The sequence below is a fragment of the Fundulus heteroclitus genome, chromosome 10, assembly GCF_011125445.2.
Source record: "Fundulus heteroclitus isolate FHET01 chromosome 10, MU-UCD_Fhet_4.1, whole genome shotgun sequence".
NCBI lineage: Eukaryota > Metazoa > Chordata > Actinopteri > Cyprinodontiformes > Fundulidae > Fundulus > Fundulus heteroclitus.
This window is the reverse complement of record NC_046370.1, coordinates 6061220-6078291: the sequence shown is the minus strand read 5'-3', so window position 1 is coordinate 6078291 and position 17072 is coordinate 6061220. Positions and strand designations below refer to the sequence as shown.

The 17072-nt window shown below is 38.7% G+C and overlaps 1 protein-coding gene across 1 annotated transcript; it reads left to right on the top strand.

Annotated features, from left to right (window-relative positions):
- The first annotated feature begins 180 nt into the window (after positions 1 to 180).
- LOC105919562 (dnaJ homolog subfamily C member 7) lies at positions 181 to 15741 on the top strand. The gene is made up of 14 exons (XM_012854898.3): positions 181 to 302; positions 2612 to 2700; positions 2846 to 2970; positions 5282 to 5395; positions 5611 to 5685; positions 6564 to 6682; positions 6850 to 7003; positions 8216 to 8380; positions 8467 to 8558; positions 8667 to 8740; positions 8836 to 8982; positions 11260 to 11415; positions 14171 to 14245; positions 14367 to 15741. The coding sequence occupies exons 1-14, from the start codon at positions 232 to 234 to the stop codon at positions 14402 to 14404; spliced, it is 1494 nt and encodes a 497-aa protein (XP_012710352.2). The 5' UTR covers positions 181 to 231; the 3' UTR covers positions 14405 to 15741.
- The last annotated feature ends 1331 nt before the right edge of the window (positions 15742 to 17072 follow it).

Here is a 17072-nt window from a genome sequence, read left to right as displayed (position 1 = left end):
CAACTGTTTTTTTATTATTATTATTATTTTACTGAAAGATTAAAAATATTCGCGTGTCAGTAATATTTACAAATTAAAAACCTAGCCTAGTTTTTTTTTTAAACATATGGCCACTTACATAAGAAAATCTGAAACACTGGCCTATTTTCAGTGACCCAGAAAGAAAAGCTAAACCGGATGTGACGTCACCTCGCCGCAGTCAGTCCTTCTGCTTCGCATTTTCCAGAAAAGATGGCAGCTGTTGATATCGACATGCCGGTAGATACAGAGCCCCAGATCCGCGATCAGGTGGACCTGGAACGGTAAATGTGGATTTTTAGTTGTCTTTCGTCGTGTTTCGGATATAACGAACGGATTAACGGAGAAAGTTAACCTAACGGGGATAGTTTTTTTTAAAAAGCTCAATAACATCAGTGCGGTGACGGTCGACGAGAGCTAGCCGCGCTAGCTTACACCGAGCAGGCTTTTTTTAAATTAATCTCAGGTTTCACAGCTTTGTATTTTATCATTGTTGGGTACATTTCATATTGGTTGAGGCAATGAAAGTAGCTCACATGACCGCCATTTCTTTAGGCACCTCAACGTTGACCCGATTGAACACATGGTTAGCCATGAAAATAGCACAAGGTGTTTCATTTATTGTCAAATCTGTTTGGGGGTTTACTGGGCTGACACACAGATTAAGTGTTTTGTTTTTTTTTTTCCGTCCAAAATGTTTTAAAAACGACACTTAGGTACTATTAACGCAACGCGTCCAATCAAACGCCAGAGCTGTAAAACAAGATGACTGTGAAAAGGACTTGAGAGACAAGTTTATGTAACTGTTATTTTATATAACAAGGGGCTCATAACGGTTTTGAAGCTTTCTGTTGATAAATCACGTAAACTGCTCCTGCCCCGCTTGTCCCTCTGTGACCCCTTATCTGCTTTGACCATGTTCTTCACATCCAACATGTTTAGAAGAGTATTAGATTTACGGACACTGTTTGAAAACGACAGCAATCATCGTATCTTGCTTATTTTTGCCATATACTGTGGTACAGCGAATGAATGTTGGATTTGACAACACTGATTTATGAAGGCGATACTTCGTAGAAAAGAAGTCCACAAACAAGCGGTTACTGTCAAGGACAGTCCAGGGCACTATGTTTTAGAAATGTGTCATCAGCAAAGAAAACAATAGAGATGTAGCTCAATCAAGAGGTCACTCAAATAAATTATGTTAAGGTAAAATGAGAAAAAGAGTTGGAAAGTAATTACCTCTGAATACTGTAGAAATATATTTAAATCACAAATCACTACTACGGCCTCACAACTGTGGAAAAAATTGGATCAGATGCTTTATGACACCAGAACAAAAGTGTAAACAGACAGGAGCACAGCCACATGCATCTTAAGCCCGTCTGGGAAGGAGTTCAAATCACTTCTTGCAGTATAATTTTAATTTCACCCGTTTCTCAGTTTACCTGGGTAATATGGACCTAGAACTCGCAAACTCAAGCCATAAATCTCCTAACAACCTTCATTGCAGCAAGCAAAAAAGCCACAAGAAGAAGATGGCTCAGCACAGCACAGTGACGCAGTGGGAAGCCATAATTAAAGACATCCAACCTGCTGAACGACTGACTTTTGACCTCAGATTGCAAATGGACAACGGTGTTGTCTCTGCAAAGAATTGAGCACTTTTGAGAGGCGATAGCCTGCCTTTAGGACTTTTATATATTAAAACTAAGATAAAGAAGGGGCATGTTTTTTCTAAATAAATGATGAGAAATTTTACACTTGTTCTTAACTATACAAATATGACTATATAAATAATAAATGTGTCAAACAATCTCACAACCGCTAAAGTCACGATTTCCGTAAGATTTCAACTTCGTGCAAGCTACTTTTCAAGCAAAAGAGTTTTTGCTCACTCCTAGCAGAGTTTACATGTAAGCTGGTGGCGCTTAATGATGGACGACGACCTATTTCATGGTTCGGCTCTCCAAGAAGCTTTTACAATACAAGGATAAGCAGCTTTTCTGACAATCATGTTTTTTGCCTTTCACTCAGATAGCTGCCACTTCCACGTGCTTAAAATGACCCCCAGCCAGTACCAGCCTTAATCCTGATGAGACCTGCTGCACGCCACGTCACCGCGGTCCGGTGTGGCGATTGCTCGACTGGTTTAGCTCTTATCATTCGCCTAATTGCTTCTGGGGTGAATCGAGAATGCAAGCGAGCCCAAGTGTGCCACTTAGGGCAAGAGAGCAGCTGCATATTCCTGTTCCTGCGAGTCCTGTTTGGCTTTTATTCCAAAGCCTGGTCCTTCAGTATGTCCGTTTCTAAGCTACGCTTAGTCCTGGCAGTTGTGCGCTCTCATCTTCTCCCGTGTCCCAGTTCCAGGTATGAAGAAGCAAAGCAGAATCCTTTAAAAGACTTAAACTCTGCCCCATCTCTAGGATATATCCAAATATCCACCATCACTATTTTTGAATCGTTCTCCGCTTCATGTTTCCAATCCAGTCCCATTTGTTATTTTTCTGTTAGAGTAGTTCTGGTTGATCTGTTTGTCTTTACATCTTCCACTTAGTTAACTTTTTTTTATTTCTGTTTCTTCCCTCTCTAGTGAGGCTGAAGGCTTCAAAGAACAAGGGAATGCGTACTACAGCAAGAAAGATTACTCTGAAGCGTTCAACTATTACACCAAGGCCATCGGTGAGAATACTGCTAATTGTTCTGCTTTCCTCCTGACAAATAATCTGTTTTTTTTTTTTTTTTGTTACGTCTCATCTTTGAAGACCTTTTTTATTTGTAGGTGTAGCTTTAAAATAAACCTGTTGTCTTACTATGACGTCCATAGATGCATGTCCCAGGAATGCCAGTTACTACGGCAACAGGGCGGCCACCCTCATGATGCTCAGTCGCTTTCGAGAAGCTCTCGAAGACTCCCAGCAGGCCGTGCGTCTGGACGACTGTTTCATGAAGGTCGGTGTTTTTTTTTAAAAGGTCCTCAAAGATTGGTCAGAAAAGGGGCGGAGCCTCTTAAAGGGATTTGTTGTTTGAGGTACTCATTTCTTCTGACATTATTGTTGAACTTTAAAAAAAGGAATTCTGTTGCATTAACTTTTATCACCTGTTTTTACAATATAACAATCATTATTCCGTAAAAAGAAGTTCAAGAATTTACCCCACACGTGTACTTGATGCCTTATGAACTGTTGTTTTCAACCAAAATCATATTTTTGCATGTTAGTTTATAATTCCACGTTTTTTGTTCAGAAAAATACAAAAAAAACTATTTACATTTACTGTCAGGATTAAAATATTTTCAATAAAACCAAGTTCCTCAAACTATACTTGTCAGCTATCTATAAGTTTGTAATTTAACAAAAAAAGAGTTAGATCACGTTTTTATTTGTTATTAAACTAAATCTTGAAACATTTCATTAGCAGCACATGTTCCACTGAAATGTTTTCTTCTGACAGCAATCAGTGTTTTGTTCCTCCAGAATTTCTGCAATCTTCTCTGCAGATGGGGTGTAATGCTTCTAGAAAGCTGCTATAATTTCATATACCGTATTTTTTAGACTACAAGGTGCACTTAAAATCCTTAAATTTTCTTAAAAAATGATGGTGCGCCTTATATATGATTACCGTTGTGCTTACCGACTGATATTATGTGGTACATTGCACTCAAAAATCAGTTAAAATGTGTAAGTACAACTTTGGTTAGCAGTGAAGCTGCTCCGCTCAGTGGATATTCAGAGCATTATGGTACACTGTGTCTCTACCTGATAGGACCCCTGAGCTGTCTACAAGACTGCCTGACTGTAATGTCTAGACTAGAAATGCATTCATGTAAGGCAGTACGCACCTGGAGTATGAGCTAGCAACAATAAACCTAGTAAGTTAATTCAATATAAAAGTTACATTTATTTTGGCTTTATGTTAGAAACAGGGCAGTGTAGTCCAACTACTCTGTCCTCCAATCAGAGACGGATAGCGCTCTCTTTCAGGAGAGAGCTGTGTGCGCGGAGGGGCAAAGTGATACCCGGGAAGAATATTTAGTGCACCTTTATGTGTGGACAAAGAAGCACATCGACATGTTAATTCACAGTGTGCCTTATAATCCAGTGCCACTTATGGTCCAAAAAATACGGTATTTACTTAAAGTACTCCTTACACACCGGCTCCAAACTTGCATGTGATCAGACAGAAAATCTTGTCGCATGATGTCCATAGCAATCAGAATACGTTGAAGTGAGTGGGGCCTTGCAGAGCGCGTCACTGTCTGTTTTCTGCACTGCAAAAAGAGAACTAAAAATGAGTAAAATTTTCTTGAAATGAATGTATTTGCCCTTGATTTGAGCAGGTAAATAAGATTATTTGCCAATGGAATGAGTATTTTTTACCCCTAAAATAAGATAACTAGATATATTGCACTTGAAATAAGATGATTGAAATGAATTGTTCCTATTTTAAGCGCAAAAATCTTATTCCATTGGCAAATAGTCCTATTTACCTGCTCAAATCAAGGAAAAATACATTCATTTCAAGAAAAAAATTCTTATTTTTAGGTCTATTTTTGCAGTGTGTTATGCTGCTACTCCCCACGATCACGTCTCTGACTGTCCGACAAAGACAGACCACGGTCTTCTTTTGTCGATTCATTTAATAGGAAAGTCATGAGTCAGAAAGCGAGACATTAAGTAAAACACATTCCCTTTGGGGAAGATTTCAAAGTAAAATCTTCGACTCGCAACACAAACAATAAAGTATTTAATGAATTATACCTGATCCTGCTCTAATTTGAATATTGTGTGACAACAGTAAGCCCCGCCCCACTGTGTTTTTTGTTGTGTTTTTCCACCCTGTTAGAAACCTTTGACATGTTCGAGACTAAAACTCTCGTTTTTTTTTTTTTTATTAGTTGGCAGAATTCTCAAGGTCTCTCTTCCTAGCTCCGGTTTTTCAGGATTAGTTGATTCGATAAAAACTCTGAGCATCATTTTATTGCCAAAATGCACACTGGGCGAGTGGGCGAGGCCAGAATTGTGCACATATGTGAATTCATGTGGTATGCAAATAATATTCATCTGAGCTGCTACAGAGCGCTCCATTCTTACCTTATTATATCTAGCAGTGATTATTTCCCTGTGAAATAATTTACTCCAGAAGGGAAATGTCTGCTGGAGGATCTCCATTGTTGTCTACGGGTGTATAGTCGTTAATTAACAGAGTCGGTTAAAGATGTTTTACACAATTATTTTGAGACTGTGCTTCGTTTTCCACACAGGGGCATTTGCGCGAGGGAAAGTGTCACATGTCTCTGGGAAACGCCATGGCGGGCAGCCGCTGCTTTCAGAAGGTTCTGGAGTTGGATCCAAGCAACAAAGAGGCCAAGCAGGAGGTGGAAACTTTGTTAAAACCTTTGTATTTAATTAAAAAAAAAACAAAAAAACATTGAATGGATCTGTGATGAGAGCACGACTGTTTAACCTGATTTAATTTCCCTTTTAGTGGAATTGAATGGAATGATTTTATGTTTTGTTTAAGCAAGTCTTCAGTTTTTATTTTTAAAGTGACTAATTATTCTGTTATTTTTGTTTGTTTGTGTGTTTTTAGAAAAAGAATGCAGCGGCACTGCTGGAATATGAGAAAATGGCTGATTTCAGCTTTGAAAAACGGGATTTCAGAAAGGTTATTCTTTTTATTATTTGCTTCTTTTAAACTCAAAAGTACATCTGGCATAAGCTGGAAGGGGACTCCTTGTTGATTGTACTGTTGCAGCTCATAGATCACAAGAATTTGAGACCGGCTGATCTCACATGCTGACAGCTCACGTTTGTTTTTCACTCGCTTCATTTGTAAAAAGAAGAATTTTTGTTAGATTTTTGTTATAATTTCTATTTACATTACTATAAGACCAAGATGGCAGCGCGAGTACATCACGAGGCTCACAGTCTCTCCAGATTATACATTTTATAGTAATAGCTATATCTGTATATCATGCTTACAATTCTGCCTATAGTAATAGCCATCTATACATTTATTCATAGTACATGCAAACTCTGTTATAATAACAATCATCTGTATATTATGCTATTGTACATATCTGTAAAACTCTACTCATAGTAAAAACCACCTGTATATTATATTCGGTACATATCCAGCTGTAAATTTAGTTCACAATACTAATTATCTATATATTATACTCATAGGACAAATCTATCAGTAAAATTCTGTTTATAATAGTATCCATCTCTATATTTATTCAGTAAAAACCCATGTCCTGTACTAATGGAACAATTGTTTATCCTGCACTTGCTGCTATTGCACTTCTGGTTAGACTTGAACTGCATTTCGTTGCCTTGTACCTGTGTAATGACAATAAAGTTGAATCTAATCTAATTTAAAAGGTTTATTTTACACCTGGCAGCTCATCTTACCAGAGATGCAACCTTGTATACTTTTAAAAATTTTGACATTAGTCATTATTCCTCGTGTGTAAATGTGCAGCAGAGTCAGAGCAGTGAGGCTCACGTTTCCTCCTCCTCCTCCTCCTCTTCATCATCCAGGTGGTGTACTGCATGGACCGAGCCCTCGCTTTGGCCCCCGCCTGCCATCGCTTTAAGATCCACAAAGCAGAGTGCCTTGCTCTGCTCGGGCGCTATCCTGAAGCTCAGTCTGTGGCCAGGTAGGCTATGAGCACGCTTTATCCACAGCCACTCCCTTATGTAATTAGTTAGTCATGTTTTTTTAAGCTCTTCTGTTTCATAATGGATACCTTACAGTAGATGAAGTATTTGTCTTTAAAGAGCTGCAGCTTTATATCCGGTGTGTTTAAAAATCTTTCTTCTGCAGTGACATTCTGCGGATGGACTCGACCAACGCCGACGCGCTGTATGTGCGGGGCCTGTGCCTCTACTACGAGGACTGCATCGATAAAGCCGTGCAGTTCTTCGTCCAGGCTCTGCGAATGGCGCCCGATCACGAAAAGGCCCGATTAGCCTGCAGGGTAACGTTTTCTCTCTGTGTATTAAAACTTTCAGGTGATGCTTTATGGCTGCTCAAGCATCGGTTCAGATGGATCAGTAAACATTTGGTTTAAGCTTGACTCGGTTAGATTTCTGGTTTAAAATCCAGGTTTCTCTCCAAAAAGATTGTAAAAGTCTTTTTGATTAGTTAAATATTAGGGTAGAAGCAAACATTTAAAACCATAAAATAATGTTTCGTTTACACAGCAATGTAGCTTTATGCACTTTATCTATGACACTTAGGTCAAATTGACATAAACTAAGTGTACCTTTTACTTGATTTCAATCTGACTCTAATGGGTCCTACTCACTTTGGATTTTATTAAAACATTTTTCTGCTCTGGATGAAAGAAAATGGTGGTAAAATGAGTTTTTATCAACTTTGTTCTCCGTTCCAATGGCTGTATGTTGTATTTATAACCAATTTCTATCCCTCTGTCTACCTGTCCATCCTTTCTTTTATTTGCTCAACAATTAAAGAGCCCATTTGTTCTTTCATCCAAAACCCTTTTCACTGCAAGAACGGATCTAAAAATAAGCAAAACGTTCTTAAACATAGTGTTTTTGTCTTTGATTTGAGCAGGTAAATAAGTTCATCTGCCTATGGGATGAGTATTTTGACCCCTAAATTAAGATAATTAGACATCCTGCACTTGAAATAAGATCATAGAGATGAATTGTTCCTATTTTAAGTGAAAAAATTTTGTTCTATTGGCAGATCATCTTATTTACCTGCTCAAATCAAGGACAGATACGCAAATTTTAAGAAAATGTAACTTATTTTCAGTTCCGTTTTTGCAGGGTAATCAACCACCTGTCAATGTGTTCATCTGTTTGTCTCGCCATCTGTGTGTCCTTCAATCTGTCCAACCGCCCTTCTGCTTAATTTCCTTGTCCATGCAAACCTTTTCTCTAACATCTGTTGATTTGTCTAATTATCCATCCATTTTTGTTATTTTTGTTTGTCCATTTTTTTTGTCCATCCTGGTATCTGGCCATTTATCCATCCAGTTTATGGTTTTAGACAGTTGTGCATTTAAGGCCCGACCTCTTTAGAAATACCTATAGTGTGTCCATAGCGTACTGTTGTGTTCAGACTATAAAACTGGATGAAGTTTACTGAGAACTCTGCTAGTTTGAATCTGGAAAAGTCAGATTCAAACTAAACTGTGTTTATTTTATTTCTAAACCAGAATGCCAAAGCTCTAAAAGCCAAGAAAGAGGAGGGCAACCAGGCGTTTAAGAACTGCAACTATGAAGCTGCTTACCTTCTGTATACCGAAGCACTAGCCATAGACCCCAACAACATCAAGACCAACGCTAAACTCTACTGCAACAGAGCCACAGCAGGAGCAAAGGTACCCGGCAAACTGTGACGTATCGATACTTCTTAGTATTAGCTTTATGCCTGCAGTCATCTTGCTAACGGTTCCCCTACCAACAGGTGAAAAAACTCAACCAAGCCATTGATGACTGTACCAGTGCAATCAAACTCGATGACACGTACATCAAGGCCTACCTAAGAAGAGCTCAGTGGTATGTCCTGCAGACTTTTTTTAAAGTCAGTTCTTCCCTCTCCGCGTTCTGTCGTTCGTCGCGGCGCAGTTTCTCACTGACTGCCCCCCCCCCCTCCCCGTCCCGCAGCTACATGGACACCGAGCAGTACGAAGAGGCTGTACGGGACTACGAAAAAGTTTACCAGACTGAAAAAACCTCAGGTATGCTGCCGCGCCGCCGCTGCTCTCCCCCAGTAGCCGCGTTTCACCGCTTAAAACCTAAAACTCGGCCCTGCCTTCTCTGCTGCCCCTTTCAGATCACAAGCATCTGCTGAAGACGGCGCAGATGGAGCTGAAGAAGAGCAAAAGGAAAGATTACTACAAGGTGCTGGGAGTCGGCAAGAACGCCACAGAGGACGAGATTAAGAAAGCGTACCGCAAGCGGGCCCTCATGCACCACCCAGGTATGTGTCTGCAAAGCGCCATAGACTGGTCTTAGCTGGATAGCCGGAGACGAATGATGAAATCTGAATTTGTGTTAATCCATGCGGGTCAATAGTTGTAATTTAAAGCTGAAGTCATTCGATGTTTGTTTCCACCAGCTCTAAATATCTATAGACATTTTCTCCAACCTTTGAAAAGTTGCTCAAGCTCCGTCAGATTGGATGGAGCGTGTCTGTCATCGGCAGTCTGCAAGTCTTACCCTAGATTCTCAATTACCATATTGTTTGGAATATAAATCACATCAGTCAAAAAAATTAGTCATAAAGAGGGGAAAAAAACATTTAAAAGTCACCTCGGACTATAATTGCCATTTATTTAGAATTTATTTCACAAGATTCAAGTCATAAAACAGACATTTTAGCTTAAAAGACGCCTTATTTAATTACACAATAGCACCCTCAACAACAGATGTCCGATATGTTAACGAAACCAGTTATTCTGCTACACAATAACATGAAGAACATCGGAGGCTGAATAAGCTAAATTAGCTTAACTTCAACAAGTAAATAATCGGTAAGCAGGTTCATGCTTTGTCGATCCATCCATTCAAGGACTTGCTGGAAAGTTGCACGGCGCTTTCTTCCTGTTGCTGTGAAGCTGTGCTCTCCATCCACCATCCTTTGCTTTGCGTGTTTTAAAGAAGCCATCGGGGCGCTTAGTGTAGCCCTTTGTAACCCAAAATCCATCCACCCTTTCTCTTTCACTGCCACAACAACTGCGGGGTGGAGTTTTATTTTATTTTTTTTGGGACGGCTTTCCGTTCCGCTCTCCACAAACAGCAGCAGCCCTGTGAAGTGTGATTTCTCATGACCAGTTGTCACTATATTCATTCACAGTTCTCCGTCCTTTCTCTGCGTCGCTTCGGCCCATCGGGATGTCAAACGTTAGGGGGACCTCATCCATGTTGAAAATATGATCCAGTGAAATGTTGTGTTCTGATACTTGCTTTTCAACAAACTCATGGAAACTGTCGACCTTCGTTTGAAAGTCAGCTGGCGGTTTCTGACTCACAGCGGTCCGTGCTCTGATAGGGAGGCGGTTGAGTTGCGTGAAGCTGTACACTGCAAAAACAGAACTAAAAGTAAGTAAAATGTTCATTAAAATTAATGTATTTGTCCTTGATTTGAGCAGGTAAATAAGATGATTTGCCAATGGAATAAGATTTTTGCACTTAAAATAGGAACAACTCATCTCCATCTTATTTCAAGTGCAGGATGTCTAATTATCTTATTTTAGGGGTCAAAATACTCATTCCATTGGCAGATCATCTTGTTTACCTGCTCAAGTCAAGGACAAATACACTAACTTTAAGAACATTTTACTTATCTTTAGATCCGTTTTTGCAGTGTAGCACCAAGACGGCCCGCCGACAAAGTCTCTTATATTCATCTTCTTGGCAATTACCAGAGCATAGAGACGTTCCTGCACCGTTGACAAGCCTCTCCCGACAGCAGGTTGTTCAACCACCCAGCTGTGGACTCTTTTCTCCAGCTCTGGCCATCTTGCTTGTACCCTGCGTTTTTTTTTTTTTCTTTTCAGTGAGAGAAACCTCTGCTTTTCGCCAATCCCTGACAAGTTTCTCCAAACTTGTAACTCCAAAACTTTCTTTCTGCTGCTCGATAAGCGTTTTCGGGCTGCTTTTTATTTTTGCTTGTGGCCAAACTTTCTTGGTTAGTTCCCAGTTAATGTGTCAGGGAAATTTTAAACGGTATAGATGCAGGATACAGTTGTCACTCACACGCCTAGCGCGCCCTCTTGTGGCTATAGACGGTAATGTTTACACCTGGGTTCATGTCGGTCAGTATGATTTACCATTTAAATTTGATATATAAGTCGCAGGATCAGCCAAACTATGAAAAAGGTGCGACTTATAATCCAAAAAATACGGTTTTATGAGACTTTTCAAACATATTTAACTGCTTTGATCCAAACTAATACCTTCTAGCTCTGCCTGAATGATTAAGTGGGTTTACCTGCCTGCATTGTTGGTGTTTTGCTGCACATTGCACTCAAAATATTTACCCATGTATCATTTTCCTTCCACTTCTCAATCATGCACTAAATTGTGTTGATCTATCACATAAATTCCTAACAAAATGCTCTGAAGCTTGTGGTCATAGCGTAACAAAAAAATGAGGAAAAGGTTATTGGGGTACGAATACTTTCTCAAGGTGCTGAATATTGTTACAGATGTGTATTAATCTGCAGGGTAAACGGACGTGTTTATTTTCTTGCAGACCGCCACAGCGGAGCGGCTCCAGAGGTGCAGAAAGAGGAGGAGAAGAAGTTCAAGGAAGTGGGGGAGGCCTTCACCGTCCTCTCTGATCCCAAGAAGAAAATGCGCTACGATAACGGGCACGACCTGGAGAATGATGGCTCCTTTGATGGCGGAGGTGAATGGTCTTTACTAAACCTCTCATATTTTGTTTGCTTTTTCTCAGGGTTGAACTTTTGCACTATTATGTTCGAGGCAGATGTTTCATAACAACCCAAATGGTGATATCAAGGATCCAAAGCAGGCCCTGTTCACATGATAGTGTTGTTTTTGTTGTGGAAAATTGAAACGTTTGGTTGCGTCTTTACTGGTCGGCACGTGTTTCTTCTGAAACTGGGCTCCACTGTGTAACGTTTTGAGAACATCTGGTGAAATCTGCCTGTATAAAGAAGCCCTGACTCAGGCGCAGAATGATGGTGGCGCCTTATTAAGCAGGGAGGGTTTGTACGCATGTTGTTGAGTTGCAAAGAAACGTAGATGCCTGCTAGTGGCGTGTGCAGGGAGATGGCAATTAAAATTTAGAAATCATGTAGAAATGTTAACAGAAACAGAAAAACAATCCTCTTTTCAGTGGATTGTTGACGTGTGGACAGAGCTGATGTCTTATAGTATGGAAATGGGTTTTATTAAAGTTTATCTGGACGGCACTATTCAAATATAAAAATCAGAGTATAAACAGGATTAAACTAAAACGGTGAGCAAATTGAAAGATACAAATAAATAGAAAGGTACACTATTTAAAAGGCATTAAGGAGGAAACACACCGGACGCGTTGCGGCGCATCAAAGCAGCATAAGCACGTCGTACGCTTAGGTTAGCGTTACATTTTAATCAGTCAGTAGATGTAAATTAGAAGCATAACATGCGCGTATTTACGCTACGCGATGCCTGAATTAGATTGAAGTTCTCCTGTTTGGCAGGGAATAAACAGGAAAACAACATCCTGTGTCAAAGTTCACTTCCGGAAGTATCCCAAAGTAAGAGTCATCGAAAATAAAGCGCCATGGATGATGTAGTTGTGACAAGCTAACAAACTAAAATATATGATTTCTAATCAGATATGATCAAGACACGGACTTTTAGGTGATCAAAACAAGATATATTACTGATAATTTAATACCTTACCCATAAATGACTGATAATTTGTCTTTCTTTAATTTACCATGATGAAAGTTTAGCAGAATCACACAGCTGTGGAGCGTACATTGCCGTGTCTGGTGTAAATCTACGCTTTTAAAAACACGCCTGTAAACTACGCCGCTTACGTTACGCAGCCAGTGTATTTCCTCCTTTAGAATGTCTTTAGCTGTTTTTTTTAAATATAGAAAGATTCTGAGGATGCTTTAAAAAAGGAAGCTTTAAAGGTATATAGCCATGTAATATGCTTATTAAAAAAAAAAAAAAATTTGCTCATGATAAAAAAGTTATATACACCAAGCCTCCATCTTAATAGTGTTTTTGATGGTCCTTTTTGAGCCGGAAAATGATTCCCTCTCGGGCGCGACTAGCAGATATAAACAGACGTGGCGCCATCTAGTGACAGTATCGCAGAACTATCATAAAGCCGGTTTGCTTAATTAATAAATCACTTTTAAATAATGCCGGACCGAGCCTGACCGTTTGTAAGGCCTCAAAGTAAAGCGGCAGCTCGGTGTGATCGAAGACTAAAGGTATTAATTAAATACACCAATCTACAACAAGTTTAAGAGCCTAATATCAGAGCATTTACTCACGTCAATCAACTCTACAGTCACATCTGAGCCTCTGAACGTTGGTGTTCACTGAAGCGGACGCTAAACCTGCTAACTGTATTCCCAACGACATTCCAGGCTTTTCCCTCTTGGAATCATCTTCTTCGTTTCACTGGGAGACGCTCATAGCTATTAGCCTCTTCCTTGTTTTACCCCCTGCTGTGCATGAGCATTACGTACTTCCGTTAAAATTGTAAATAAACATGAAAGGCTTTATTTACTAGCAAACTAAGCATTAACAAAGCATAAAACGAAAATTACAACAAATACGCCACCAGGATGTGATAATCGTTTGTAAAAACTTTTTATGCAACCAGAGTGAGCGATTGACGTATGAACTTTAAAATAAAAATTAAATAACGTGGCTATGCACCTTTAAGGAATTATTAATCTGGCCTATGAGGACTATGAGATGATTTTGGTTTGAGGGCTTGAGTTGGAGTTTGTTGCTTTAATAATTCAGTAATCATATAGGAACAGTCTGGATCCTAAAACAGGCACAAAACCAGTGCAAAGACAACAGAATAAGAGTCACATGAGCTCTTGGGTTTATTCCAGTTAAGATTCCTGCAGGAGAGTTCTGGACAAGCAGGATGTGGTTGACAACTTTTTCATGCATGTGAAAGGTGCGTTACAATAGTCTGAAAGAGTAAAGGAAAGCCTGAATGACCACACCAAGCTCCTGTTTTGACACCAACATTTTTTAAATATTTGTCAAAAGATAAAAACAGTATAGGACAAATTGTTTTGAAACTTTTATTGCGCAAACGCACATAAATTCAGTTTTTTACCTAAAAGATTAAAATCCATATTTTTTTACAAAGTTTTTTAATTTTCAGTCCTATGAAGTGCCTACAAATTAAATGGACTTAGTAGAACTTAGTAAGTATGCTATTAGTACCATTTTCTTTGTCTTTATTAGCCCAAGTACAAGAAGAATATGTTCTACCTGTAGGAGGCGCCATAGGTCGACTTGTTTACCTGGTGCACCTGGCTGCAGGCATTTCTCTGAAGTTAAATTTTACTTACATTTGTGAAAGAAATAGTTTAGCCATGCCGTTCTCATTGTGCTCAGTCAGAAAATCAACACCAACCCATCCTGTTATCTCTGCTTTATTTTAGATTTTGATGCAAACAACATCTTCAGGGCTTTCTTTGGTGGCCATGGCGGAGGATACAGTTTCGATTCCAGCCCCGGTACTGTTTTTTTTTAATTATTATTATTATTATTATTATTATTTCTCACATTTGTATAAACATAACATTATAAATAATAGTTACTGCCTGTTTTACAACAAATTGTTCTCCTTTTCCACAGACTCAGGACCAGGAAATTTCTTTTTCCAGTTTGGTTAATGTGAAGGACCATCAGTGGGGGAATGAGGATCCATCCCTGCAGTGTAGATAAACGTGGACCCAGTCACCTTGTGATACTCATACTCCTGAGTGTATTGAAGTATCTGCCCACGGATCTTTTAATTAGCATTTTTTATTATTATTATTGTTATTATTATTATTATTATTATTATTAATATTGCACCCGGTTCTCCAATCACTCCCTAAGCTGATGCTGACAAACGCCAGAAAGAATAATTCATAGGTTTTGGTTATAAATTAAAAACAAAAGCACTTGAATCTTTTGAGGTTTTTGTAATAGCTGATGTTAGCATGTTGCCGTTTCCGATACTGACCGTATATTACATGGGATTGAGATTTTAAAACCATCTCAGGCTTTATAAAGGCTGGTCAGGGATTAAAATATAAGAAGTGTACAAGTGTAAGTTTTTCTTGGACATCCTGTTGTTGCAGCATCTCTCCTAAACAAGTCAGACCTCAGGACAACATCTGAAAGCCAACAGTGTTCCTGGGTTTTAAATGGCTTTTTTTTTTGTTACTTTTTGATTTTTGCTTCATATATTTGACTCAGAATGTAATTGAACATGTGTCCCCATGTTTTCATTTTCCTCCAGTCTTCCCGCAGTCTGTTTATATTTATTGTACTGTGTGTCATTACCTGAACACAGCAGAATGCCTGAGGACCTCGTCTTCCATCTTTTTCTTTTTGCTTGTAAAAAACGAACGTCTAAGTGACTTTCATCTCAGCTACGTCACTCTGACACTGCATTTTTCTTTTCTTTTCTTTTTTTTTTTGGGACAAGCCCAAAGGAAATGTTCCCCTTTTCTTTTTGTTTTCTTCTTCTCAGCAAATCAGCCTAAACCAGTATCATCCACCTGTCATTCCTTCTGTCACAGTTAAATTTAAGTGGTGCCTTATCGGGATTAGTTAAAGGTCACAGACCTGAACCTACAACAAACCACATACTTTTTGTAATCACCCAAGTACGGCGTGTTCTACTCTCCCTGGGGAGAGTAGATCACTCTGTGTTTTTGTTTTGGTTTTTTTTCTTGTCGGTTTGTCAGTGAACAAAAGTTAATTTTGCACATTAAGTCTTCATCTTGTTAATAATGAAAGACTTAAGGTTTGATTTTAATGCCATCAATCACTGTGTCCTCCTGCCGTGTACTTGTCATGCACGTTTGTTCAGTGCAGCCCCTCCCCTACTTGTTCCACCTGTTCTGGCGGGTATTAATGGTAAGTTCAAGTCTTTTTGCCACAGTCTATGTATCATTTGGTGAAAATGTTTTGTTTTTTTTCTTTAATTTTTGAAATAAAGGCTTGTCTTTTACTGTAACACTGGACTTTTTACCCCTCTTAATTTCCCTGGTAGATGAGAGTTAATAGTTTACTTCTTTTTTTTTTTTTTTTTTTGCAGATTTAAAAAATGTTTCATCTAATAATAGTTCTCTGTTTAAAATATGAGTAAAAAGTCCACAATTGCAAAAGCATTGAATATGCTGCTCCAATAGAAAATGTGCAAAAAAAAAAATTATTGGGGTTATTATAACGCCATTTTCTTAAGCTTTCTTATAAATGACTGAACTGATATTTAGCTGTATGACCACTGTTTCTGAGAACCGTCCCATCTGTGTTACTCGGATCTGTTCCCGACACTTCTGAAGAGTTATTCAGCCCAGAACAACAATGCCCATTTCCTCTGCATTTCTGTTTTGCCTCAGAAACGGTGTGTTCAAGCTCAGCCTGAAGTCAGTGATTGGGGTCGTCTGACAGCAGCTCCTAGAGCCAAAGAAGGAAATATGGCTGTCATTTTATAAAAATGTTGCTTCTCTTTTGGTCAGTCAATCTGTTCTTCTGCAAATTTTAAGCTCTTCAGCTGCCTTTTTTTTCTTTTAATGGGACTTTAATCACCTAAGAAGTTGAGCAGTCTCTCGTTTTCTGCACTTCTTTATGTGTTTCCCCAATCTCCAGTCAATCTTTTTATTTAAAGTAGGCTAGTCTTTCAAATTACTCATTTTATTCAGATTTTCAGAGGAAAAACTACTTTAATTGTCGTGTACAACAATTAAGGCCTTCCTCTTGAAGTAAATAAAGTAAAAATATCTTTATTAGTCTCCCTTGGGAGAAATTTGCAGATCAGCTGCATTGTACTACATATACAATCACTAATAAAAGGAGTCTCAGTAAAATAATAAACATACAATAGTAACAGGTTCTGAGTCACAGTTCAACTAAAGTGATCATATTAAAACACGAGTAGCCTGTTTGTTCACAGGATAGATGATCTCACTAATTAAACCACATGCTGCTATTTTTTTTTTTTTTTTTTTTTTTTTTTTTACTGTTTGAAAGTAACTGGTTGTGTTACTATACTCGCAAGCTGATGTGCACAGATTTTTCACAAGTTTACCTCAGCAAATAACCACTTATCTGTGATTGCTTCCAAGCTCAGCCATTTAAACTTGGCGACCTCTCCATATTCCACCAAATCTATACTTAAAATGTCGTCATTGTTGTCACTGTTAAGGAACATCACATTGCAGAGAGAGCGAAACAGGCAAAAGGCATGAGTTAGAATAATAAAATTAAAATAATTTAAACTGTTATAAATAGAAAGTAGGACAGCAAACTCATAGCAGATTGTGAGTATAAAGTAGATAAAATAAA

What these genes read in the sequence shown, in the direction of transcription:
- LOC105919562 (XM_012854898.3), top strand. Translation starts at nt 232, where the DNA reads ATGGCAGCTGTTGATATCGACATGCCGGTAGATACAGAGCCCCAGATC. An exon ending in TGGCTCCTTTGATGGCGGAG is followed by an intron (nt 11,416 to 14,170) that starts GTGAATGGTCTT and finishes GCTTTATTTTAG; the next exon opens with ATTTTGATGCAAACAACATC. An exon ending in CAGTTTCGATTCCAGCCCCG is followed by an intron (nt 14,246 to 14,366) that starts GTACTGTTTTTT and finishes CCTTTTCCACAG; the next exon opens with ACTCAGGACCAGGAAATTTC.